This window comes from Chrysochloris asiatica, unplaced genomic scaffold, assembly GCF_000296735.1.
Source record: "Chrysochloris asiatica unplaced genomic scaffold, ChrAsi1.0 scaffold00072, whole genome shotgun sequence".
NCBI classification, from domain to species: domain Eukaryota; kingdom Metazoa; phylum Chordata; class Mammalia; order Afrosoricida; family Chrysochloridae; genus Chrysochloris; species Chrysochloris asiatica.
The window spans coordinates 13,383,391-13,394,752 of NW_006408590.1; the positions used below are offsets into that span (position 1 = coordinate 13,383,391).

General features: G+C 44.7%; 1 protein-coding gene across 1 annotated transcript in view; it reads left to right on the forward strand.

The window, feature by feature from the left end:
* The first annotated feature begins 5,171 nt into the window (after positions 1-5,171).
* PRR5L (proline rich 5 like) overlaps positions 5,172-11,362 on the forward strand; it is a 98,033-nt gene continuing 91,842 nt past the window's right edge. The window contains exons 1-2 of the mRNA XM_006864898.1: positions 5,172-5,335; positions 7,698-7,778. Coding sequence (XP_006864960.1) covers positions 5,172-5,335; positions 7,698-7,778 — 245 coding nt within the window. The remainder of the gene's footprint in view (positions 5,336-7,697; positions 7,779-11,362) is intronic.

The window sequence follows — 11,362 nt, forward strand, 5'->3', positions numbered from 1 at the left end:
ACCCATAGCGACCCTGAATAGGGTTTCCGAGGCTGTAAATCTTTACGGGAGCAGATCGCCTCATCTTTCTCCCGCGGAGCAGCTGGTAGTTTTGAACTGCTGACCTTCCGGTTCGCAGCCCGATTCGTAATCACTACGCTACTTGTTTTTCAGTAGGTTTACCTATTGTGATGGTGCCTAGCACGGTGTCAGGTGGACAGCCGATGCCTTATTGATTTCCTATTCCTTTCTTTCAGTTTTAGTTTTGAACAGTGAGCTGAGGCCTGAGGATACAAAGATGAATAAGAACTAATGTCCTCTCATCGAATTGCATAGGTGGGGGCTGAGGAACTCTCCAGATCAGTAATCAGGGAAACTGGGTTCCTGTCATTCCTGGTGACTTTGAGCCCATTTCTTTGCTTCTCTGGCTTCACTTTCGTCATCTGTATGCTGGCACTTAGGGTCTCCTGGCTCATCATTTTCTGACTTTTCATATTTAGGTCAGGACAAGCTTGTGCCTGAGGGGCCCGTGCCATAGCAGGTGGATCCAGAGTGTGTCAGCGCTCCCAACAACTTCCTCTCTGGCCTCTGGGGAGCTCTCTGGACTCTGGTCAGAGGTAGGAATGAATGGTGGAAACAAAGACGGTTCCAAGTCTTCTCAGCCTGGCAGGATCTGAGAACCAAGGGCGGAGTACCCAATATGTGAGGTAAGCACAGGTTTACTTGTGCTTATTTCCTAACTGTTCACTACAGATCCGTATTAATAAGCACAAGTAAACAAGTGCTTACTTTGTTCACTAGGTTGTCCATCCTTGTCAGGGATTGCCAATTTGAAAAGAGGTTTTGCTTTTTTATCAAGATACTGTGGGCTTGGGAGAAAGGCTGAGGCCAGCTAGACCTAGAAGCAGGAGCTTTGATTTGGTGAAAAATGAGAAATTGTTCACTATAGATTGGCAGGTAAGCACATGTAAGCCTGTGCTTACCATGTTGTTGTTGTTGTCAGGTGCCATCGAGTCAGAACCGACTCATAGCGACCCCGTGCACAGCAGAACGAAACAATGTCCGAGCCTGGCTTACCATGCTTATTGGGTAATTCGGCAGTGTCTAAGAGGGGCTGATCTGGGAGGTGAAAAATGACTCAGAGCAGCCTCTTGCTCTTTGCTACTCTGCGGTCTTTGTCCTCTGGGCTGAAAATTGTCCATTTAAAGAGGGACAGGAGGCCTCAAATGGCTTGGAGTGGGGGTCTAAGGCATGGGGGTGGAGAGCTGCTGATCTCCGATGCCTGTGGCTCCCAGCCTGCTGGAGAAGTGGTTGTTTCCACAGGAAGGCTAAAGGTAAACACCTGGAACAGTCTGTTTTCCTCACCTCTTTACTTCCTAGTGAAATGCAGGAGTGGGCGGGAGATTCAACACCTCAGCTGTAAGGTCCTCGTAAAAGGAGTCATGTCCTGTGATTACACAGTTCACGTCCTGTGATTACACAGATGAGTTGCACATAGCAGGCCATGTATGGAAGGGCATTGAAACGGAGACTGTCTTCAGAGAGTGACCTTTACTTTGTAAGCTGAATCCCAGACTTGTCAGTTTAAGAATTCTGAAGGTGTATCCGTAGTTTTGTTCTTTTTCACTTCATTTCTGGATTTGTACATGAAAAATTGTAGTAACTATCAGCTGCTCCTTGGAAACCCTATACAGGGTCGTGATGAGTGAGAACCGATTCAACAGCACTTAACAACAACAACAATAAATTGCCCATTCTGTGCATAGGGTAGTTAGTGGTGATGATGTGTTGTGGAGTCAGTTCCCACTCATAGAGTCCCTGTATAGGGTTTCTGAGGCTGTAAATCTTACGAGAGCAGAAAGCCTCATCTTTCTCCCATGAAACAACAGGTGGATTCAAACTGCTGACCTTTAGACTAGCAGCCCAACTCATAATCCACTACACCAGCAGGGCTCCTTGAGCATAGGGTGGTGTTGGTGTTACTAAGTGACGTAGAGTCAGTTCTGCACATAGCGTTTCAAGGTGAGTTTGAACTGATGGCCTTGCGGTTCAAAACCACCTTGCGGTCCAGTGCTTTATCCCATGGTGCCACAGCAGGACTCCTGAACATGGGGTGGTGGTGGTGACGGTTGTTAAATGCGGTTGAATCGTAGAGGGATAGAAAAGATAATAAAATAAAATGGTTCACACGTCTGTTTTTCTTTAAGAAAAGAAAATGTAAGAGGCATGACAAGCTATTTATTTTTTGGCTTTTGGTATTATAAGTTCACAGGAGCTTGGGTTTGTAATTGGCTGGTAAAGATTGGCAGTTCCAACCCATGCAGCTGCTCTGTGAAAGAAAGACCCAGGACACTGCTTTGTTGTATATCATCGAAATCTATTCTAACTATTCATAAGGAGCTTATGTGACATAGGAGAATAGCGAGTTGCTGGGTAGGTTTGAACTACCAAACTATAACACCACTGAGGCTCCTTAGTTAAAAATGGTATCTGGTGGTGGTTGCGTGCCATCGAGTCAGTTGTGACCCTTAGTGATCCTGTATCGAATTCCAGAGGCTATAAATCTTTAGGAGCAGAAAGCCTCATCTTTCTCCCCCAGAGCAGCTGGCAGATAAACATTCTAACATGTAACCGGTTACACAACCAGAGCCCCTTCTGTAAAGGTTATAGCCAAGAAAAGCCTACTAGGCAGTTCGATTCTGCAACACGTAGGTTTGCCATGAGCTGGAATCAACTTGATGGTACTTTTTTCCTTTTTAATGACAAGTTCATTGCTGTTGCTCTTGCTTGCACTGTCCCCCCACCCACCTCTGCCCCAAATCCATACTTGAGAGAATGTCTTAATGTCCATGTCAGCTGTCTTGTTCCTCTTCTGAGCAACGAAGTATGTTTTATTTGGAGGTGGCACATTGGTACCTCTTTAGACACTACAGCTGTGGCGTCAAAACCTTCTCCCTCTACAAACTGGAAGGTTGACATTGATGGCTGGAATAGCTTTCTATTTCAACACTGGTTTAGTGGCACATTGATTAAGCATTTAGCTGTCAACCAAAAGATTGCCAGTTCAAATCCACCAACCCTTCGTGCGGAGAAAGATGTAGCAGCTTCCGTAAAGATGTGCAACTCTGGAAACTTATGGGGCAGTTCTCCTGTGTCCCACAGGGCCTCTATGTGCCAGAATTCACTCGATGGCAGTGAGTTGCTTTTTGTCTTGTTTTGGGGATATAGCAGAGTTAGCAGGTAGGGAAGTGGCGGGAAGAAGAGTTTTGGGCTAAATGGTAAATTCTCAAGATAAATGTGACTATAATGCTGACAAACTCTCCAACTCATTTTATGCCAGCGATTTAGACTTTGATCAATTAAAGAGTAAGAAAACTGAAATTGCAGGTCCAAGGGTGCAGAGGTAAGAAAGATTGTTCTGGATGAAAAGAGCCCATGCTTGAGGGCCATTTGGTTGGGCCTGTCAGATCTCCTGTGTCATTTCTCACCAGCTTGGTGAAGGGGCTGTTGGTGACAGCCAATGGCTCTTGTTGTTGCTAAGTGTCATCAGATCAGTTCTGACTCATACCGAGTCATAGTATAGGGTTTCCAAGGAGCAGCTGATGGGTTTGAACTGTCAACCTTGTGGTTCGTAGTCCAGTGCTGATCTTACAGCACCGGCACCAGGAGTCCAAGGACTTTTAGCGAGGTTAAGGAATAGGCCTAAAGTTGCACGATTTGTGGGTGGCCAGGTTAGGACTTGAACTCACTTCAAAGCCATTGTCTTTAACCATTTAGCCACAAAACCTCCCAGGAAATTCTACAAGGAGACAATACTCTTGAATCCAACCCTGCAGGGTAAGTTGGGCATGGGTAAGCAGAGAAGAAAAAGAAAGGAATTTTGGGTAAGGGGAACAGTAGACACGATAAAAAAACAATCAAACAAAAACCTTAGAAGAGGGATTATGCATGACATGGAACAATACGTGATAGTTCTAAGTGGTATGGGATAGGGACCATGTGCCCTGGGGCCACCATTATATCCCCAGTGTCTAATAGGTGCTCAACAAATATTTTCTCAGTAAACATTTGCTGTGTGAATGAATACACGAACACTTACCTTCTCTATAGACATTGAGGGTCAGTGAAAAAGAGGAAGACCCCCAGCAAGATGGATTGACACCATGGCAGCAATACTGGGTTCAAGCATAATACCAGTTTTGCAGATGATGTGTGATCAGATAGTGTTTCATTCTATTTTGCATGTTGTTGTTGTTGTTGTTGTTGTGTGCTGTGGAGTCGGTTCTGACTTATAGCGACCCTGTACAGGGTTTCCAAGGCTGTAAATCATTACGGGAGCAGAAAGCCACCTCTTTCTCCCATGGAACAGTTGGTAGTTTCGAACTGCTGACCTTGTGGTTCACAGCCCAATTTGTAACCACTACGTTACCAGAGGTTGCACAAAAGAACCAAAGCGCTTAACAACAACCCCATAGACCTTGAACTCCTTGAAGGCCGCGACTATGTGTTAGAAATCTTTGGGCCCGCCACAGCTCATGATGGTTAACAAATAGTAAACACCTGATAAATTGAATGGTGAGTGACAGGTAAAAGAGAAGAGATATACCTGAGTGACAAGGCCCTTAGAAATATTGAGCAATACAGATGGATTGGCATATCAGGGTTCAGTGACGAAGGACAGGAAGTTCTTGTGTTTGGGAGGCGTTTTGGAAAGCTCTCTCTTAATCCACACAATGTGGGGTTTACAGAAACCCAGTCAAGGCCCGAAGTTTGATGAGCTTTTGTCAGAATCACTGTCAAGAATGGTGGAAGAGTCACTTGTCTGTAGGACTGGCCTGTACTTGGACACACTGTCGCTACCTGCCCACTTGACAGTGACCACACTGTTACAACTAAAAAGAGACTCACGAAGTCTTGTGAGTGGGAATCTGCTGGGGATAGGATGTAATTGCTGGGCACTGGAGATGTTTTTAAGATAGTTGGGTTGGAAAGCCCCAGACAGCTTCCTCTTAAACTGCGGTCTGCTCAGCCCAGGAATTCTCAATAAAAACTGCCCTCTCTTTTCAGGTGTGGCCTGTTTGTGGTCTTAAATAAGCCTGAAGGCTAGAAGGCAGCCCTGGGAGCAGAAGCGGCCCTTTCTGTGGGCAGTTGAACCCTTCTGGTCCAGAGAAGTGGTAACTGCACTCGGACTTATGACCCGCGGTTTCCCTCCCAGCCTGCCCAGCGAGTTCCACAAGATGGGCTCCTTCCGCAGACCCAGACCCCGCTTCATGAGCTCTCCGGTCCTCAGCGACCTGCCCCGATTCCAAGCAGCCCGGCAAGCTATGCAGCTGGGCTCTAACTCGGCCTGGAACAGGTAACGGATGAGGCTTAGGTGTGGGGTGAGGGCTGGTGGCATCTTGTAAAGTAGCCGCTACTCCGGAAAAGTCGTGATTTATCGCAAGGCTTCTGAACTGGTTCATTCCAGCTCCATCCCAGGCTGAGAATTTGCCTTTCCACTCTGATAGTTTGATATGTTGGTGATTGGTAGTCGTGTGCTATGGAGTCTGTTCCATCCCGTAGCGACCCTGTATAGGGTTTCCGAGGCTGTAAATCTTTACAGGAGCAGAAAGCCATGGAGCAACTGGTAGATTCGATTTGCTGACATCACGGTCAGCAGCACAGGACTCTGCAGCTTAACAAGCTGCCAGGGGTGTACCTAAAACTCACCTGGAGAATCTTGTTAAAATGTAGATTGTGATTCAGCGTTTCTGCGTGGAAATGCAAATCCTCAGCAGGGGATCGAACTGAAATGAACCTAGTTGAAGCCCTGAGTCATAGTTGTAATTATTCATGAAAAGAACAGGTTTTCTTAAAACTTCTGGAGTTTCTGGCTTATGGGTGTTAGTTAACTGATCCATTAATTATATTTCAAACTTGTTATTACCCCAGGGTGGGACTGTGAAGAACCTACTACCTGTTAGGGTGGATCAGACACGTATTTGTGTTAAGCTAACTGAGTGCCATAAACCAGGGATTATTACCAGTATCTGAGCCACAGGCTCTTACGGGAAGAGCTTCCTAGTTGACCCTTTGTATACAAGCATGGAGTAGAGGCAGAATAAATGCTACTTCATGTGCTCTTGTGGGGGCTACTTTTCCAATCTATGCAGATGCGTACTTTTTGAGTAAATGAAATATATCATTGTTAAAGCATTGCTAAATTCTTTAAAAGTTAAGAAAAGACATGTGTTTTCTTAAAGAATGGACAGCAACTCCTATGACGTAAGTAGAGGGGGCACCCTGCCATGTTTTGGTGTTAAACAGATCCTTGTTCCTTAAAAAAAGGCCAGTGGCCCTTGGTGTAGACATGCTTGTAATCAGCTCCTTGCTAAATGAACTGGGTTGGGGTCCTAGAGACCAAGGAATCAAGTTCTAACTAGCCCCTCAAGGGACGAAATACTGCCTTTATGTACACCTTATTGGAATGGAAGTAGAAGGTTGAAGTGAGGCTAGCCCATGTGAAGTTCTTCCAAGAAAAGTGCTATGAAAAAGGAAAGGTCTCAGAAAGCTAAGCATAAAAATACATATGACCCAGCAATTCCATTCCTAGGCAACATGTCCAGAGGATTTGAGAGCAGGAACTCAAACAGATATGTATAGCCCAGAATTCATAGCAGCAGTATACCCAGTAACCGAAATGGTGGAAACAACCCATGAGCCTATCCACAGATGAATGGATAAACAAAATGCATAAACACTCCATATGCATACAATGGAGTGTTATTCAGCAATATAAAAATGAAGTTCTGATGTATGCTGTAACATGGGAGAACCTTGAGAACATCATGCTAAGTGAAAAAAGTCAGGGGACGCACGTTATATGACCCTGTGTAAATGAAATATCTTGTTGTTGTTGTGAAGTGCTGTTGAGTTGGTTCTGACTCATACTGACCCTGTGTAGGGTCTCCGAGTAGCGGCTGGTGGGTTCAAACTGCTGACCTTGTGGTTAGCAGTCCAGTGCTTATCTTTCAGCACCACACTAGGACTCCATGAAATATCTAGAACTTGCAAATGCGGTGAGACCCAAAGTGGTGCTGGAGGAGAGGTCAACAGGGAGTCATTGTTTAAGGGGTATTGAGTTTTTGTTTGAAATGATGAAAAACTTCAGAAATATATAGTAGTTATTGTTACACCACATTTGAATATAATTAATGCCTCTGAATTGTATTCTTGAAAATGGTTCAATGGCAAGTTTTGCTATGTGTATTTTACTACAGTTTAAAAGGCAAGGAATTACCATTTCATATTAGCCCCGGATGCCAGCCTGCCTAGTGAAGACAAAGGCCTCATAGGTGAAAGGATCCCCACCTGGCTCCTGTTTACAGTGGACCCCATTTTGAATGATTTCTGGTCCAGCTTGCTGAGCACACAGTTTGCTCAGAACAAAGCCCACTGCCTGAGCTTTTGTTGTTGCCCTCACCAACAGGGCTGTCTGTCAGAGGGTCTGTTAGAAGGCAGGGGGTAGGGGGTGGGGGTAGGGAGTTAATTCTGTGCTCTACCAACTTCAGTCTTCTTCCCTCTGGGCAGGAAAGGATGATTCTAGGCATGGGAAGAATGGCTATGTTTATGTGTGGGCTTCCTGGCCTGTGCACCCTCCTTCAGCCCAGCGTTTCTTGTTGAGATGACCCAGGGTAGACAGATCCTCCAACTTGGAGTTAATTCCTATTTCTCCACAGTGTCCAGACTGCTGTGATCAACGTCTTCAAAGGGGGCGGCTTGCAAAGCAACGAGCTTTATGCATTGAATGAAAACATCAGGTAAGCTGCAGGCCTGTGGGCCTGAATGGGAACAAAGAGGCAATCCAATAGAAGTTTCATGTAAAGGGTTTTCTGTTTGGCTGCTTTTCCTTGTCTCTGTAAGGTTGTTCTAAGACCCTTACCTGTGTGCAGTTCAGTTCTAGAGAAGATTCGTCAGGGCTGGTTCATAGACGCCAGTGCTGGTGTCAGCTGCTATTGAGTAGACCCCTGGCTCACAGGGACTCTGCAGAACAGAAAGAAACACGGCCAGGTCCTGCTCGAGGCCACTGTGGTCCATAGAGTTTCCATTGACTGGTTTTCAGAAGTAAATCTTGCTTTCGAGTCTTGCTGTCTAGTCCATCTTTGCCTGGAAGCTCTGCTGAAACCTATTCAGCATCGTAGGGACATAGATGATTCCACTGACCTATGGGTTGTTTTTGTTAATTGCCACTGAGTTGATTCCGATTCATAGCAACCCTATATAGGGTTTCCAAGGACTACTCACATTGCAGTTCAAACTGACCTTGCAGTCTAGAGCATCAATCTGCAGCGCCACATCAGGACTCTGTGACAGATGGGTAGTGGTTGTTGTGAAGTGCCGTCGAGTCGGTTCTGACCCATAGCGACACTGTATAGGGTTTCCGAGGAGCAGCTGGTGAGCTTGAACCACTGACTTTGCAGTTCAAACAGCTTTGCAGTCTGGCACATTAACCCACAGTGCCACACCAGGACTCCAGATGGGTGGTTGTTGTTGTTGTTATGTGCCGTGGAGTCGGTTCCGACCCATAGCGACCCTGTATAGGGTTTCCGAGGGTGTAAATCTTTACGGGAGTAGAAAGCCTCATCTTTGTCCCGCGGAGCACCTGGTAGTTTCGAACCGCTGACCTTAAGGTTCGCAGCCCGATTCGTAACCACTACGCTACCAGAGCTCCAGATGGGTGGTAGCAGAGTGTAAAGTGCATTGACTTGGACTAGAACTTGGATTTTCCTCTTGGGAAGTGAGAATTCTACCAGTGAAATCCTAATGAGTCCCGTGATTGGTGGTGGTATTATTGCTGCGTGCCATCAAGTTGGATTTGACTTATTGTGAGCCTCTATAGACTTTCTGAGAGCAGCTGGTGGGTTTGAACTGTGGAACTTTCAGTTAGCAGTTAACAGCACTACACCAGGGACTCTTCACAGATGGTTATTGTTAAGTCTGTTGAGTCTGTTCCAGCTCATAGCTACCCTATAGAGGGCTGCCTAGGAGTGGCTGGTGGGTTTAAACTGTAGACTTTGCAGTTAGCAGTCCATTGCTTAAATGTTACAGCACCACACTAGGACTTCAAAGACAGATAGATGATCGCTATTGCTTGTTGTTGTTAGGTGCAATCGAGTTGATTCCAACTCATATACACAACAGAACGAAACACTGCCTTTCAGTCCTGCACCATCGTGTTACACTTGAATCCATTACTGCTGCCACCATGCCAATCCATCCCATTGGGAGTCTTCCTCTTTGTCACCAGCCCTCTACTTTACCAAGCATGATGTCTGAACAAAGTATGAGAGATGAAGTCTCGCCATGCTGGCTTCTAAGGAACATTCTGACTGTGCTTCTTCCAACACAGATTTGTTTGTTTGTCTTTGACAGTCCATGGTACTTTTAATATTCTTCTCCAACACCATAACTCAAATGCATCAATTCTTCCATGCCTTCCTTTGTCCAACTTTTCTATGCATATAAGGCTATTGAAAATGGCATGGCTTGGGTCAGGCTCACCTTAGTCCTCAAACTGTGATCCTCGTGCCTGAACACTTTGAAGAGGTCTTGCGCAGCAAATTTGCATTAGATGCCTCATTTGATTTCTTGATTACTGCTTCCATGAATGTTGATAGTGAATCCAAGCAAAATGAAGTCATTGACAGCTTCAATCTTTCCTCCATTTTTCATGAGGTTATTTATTGGCCCAGCTGTGAGAATTTTTGTTTTCTTTACATTGAGGTGCTGCCCATACTGAAGGCTTTGGTATTTGATCTTCATCAGTAAATATTTTAAGTCCTCTTCACTTTCAGCAAGCAAGGTTGTATCATTTGCATATCGCAGGTTGTTAACGAGTCTTCCTCCTATCCTGATGCCAAGTTCTTCTTAATATAATAATCCAGTTTCTTGGATGATTTGCTCAACATACAGTTTGAATAAGAATGGTGAAAGAATACAATCCTAACACACCTTTCCTGATTTTAAACCATTCAGTGTCCCCTTGTTCTGTTAGAACAACTGCTTTTTGGCTCTGTACAGAGTCCTCACGAGCACAATTAAGTGTCTGAAATACTAATTCTTTGCAATATTATCCATAACGTTTCATGATCCACACAATTGAAAGCCTTTGCATAGTCAATAAACATGGATAAATATATTCCTGGTGTTCTCTGCTTTCAGCCAAGATCCGTTTGATGTCAGCAGTGATGTCCTTCATTCCATGTCTCTTCTAAATTCAGCTTAACCTCTGGTAGCTCTCTATCGCTGTCCTGTTGCAGCCAGTTTATAATTATCTTTAGCAAAATTTTATTTGCATGGGATACTAATGATATTGTATGATGATTTCCACATTCCATACAGATCTCTTCCAATTGGTTGGCCAGGTAGCTGTCTTCTAAATTTCTTAGCATAGATGAGTGTCTCTAGTTTTGCATCAGTTTGTTGAAAGATTTCAATTTGTATTCCATCAATTCCCAGAGCCTTGTTCTTTGCCAATGCCTTCAGTGCACCTTGGACTTCTTCCCTCAGTACCATTGACTTTTGGTCATAAACTACCTCTTGAAAAGGGTGAACATCCACCATTAATTTTTGGTATAGTGACTCTGTGTATTCCTTCCATCATCTTTTGGTATTTTCTGCACTATTCCATATTTGCCCAGAGAATCCTTCAATATTTCAAGTTTGTGTCTTGATTTTTTTTTTTTTCTTCATTTCTTTCAGCTTGAGAAATGCTGAGTGTGTTCTTCCCTTTTGGTTTTCTAACTCCAGGTCTTTGTATATTTCATTATAATACTTTACTTTGTCTTCTCAGGCTGCCCTTTGAAATTTTCTATTCAGCACTTTTCTCTCCTCATTTCTTCTCTGCTTATACATTAAGCAAGGAACCCTGGTGGCACAATAGTTAAGTACTTGGCTGCTAACTGAAAGGTTAGTGGTTTGAACCTATTCATTGGCTCTTTGGGAGAAAAGACCTGGTAAAATCTGCACTTGTAAAGATTGGTGATGGTGGTGGTTTAGGGTTTCCAGGGCTGTAAATCTTTATGGGAACAGAAAGCCTCATCTTTCTCCTGCGGAGCCGCTGATAGATTTGAACTGCTGACCTTTTCATTAGCAGCCCCATGTGTAACCTCTACGCTACCAGAGCTGCCTAGAAATCCTATAGGGCAGTTCTACTCTGTGACATGGAATCGACTTGGCACCTAACAACAACAATGCGTTGTTGTTGTTATTAAGTGCTATCCACTCAGTTCTGTCTCGTAGCGACCCTGCATAGGGTTTCTGAGGAGCGGCTGGTGGGTTTGAACCGCCCATCTGCGTGTGGTTCAAACTGACCTTGTGGTCCAGTGCTTATCCTACAGTGCTA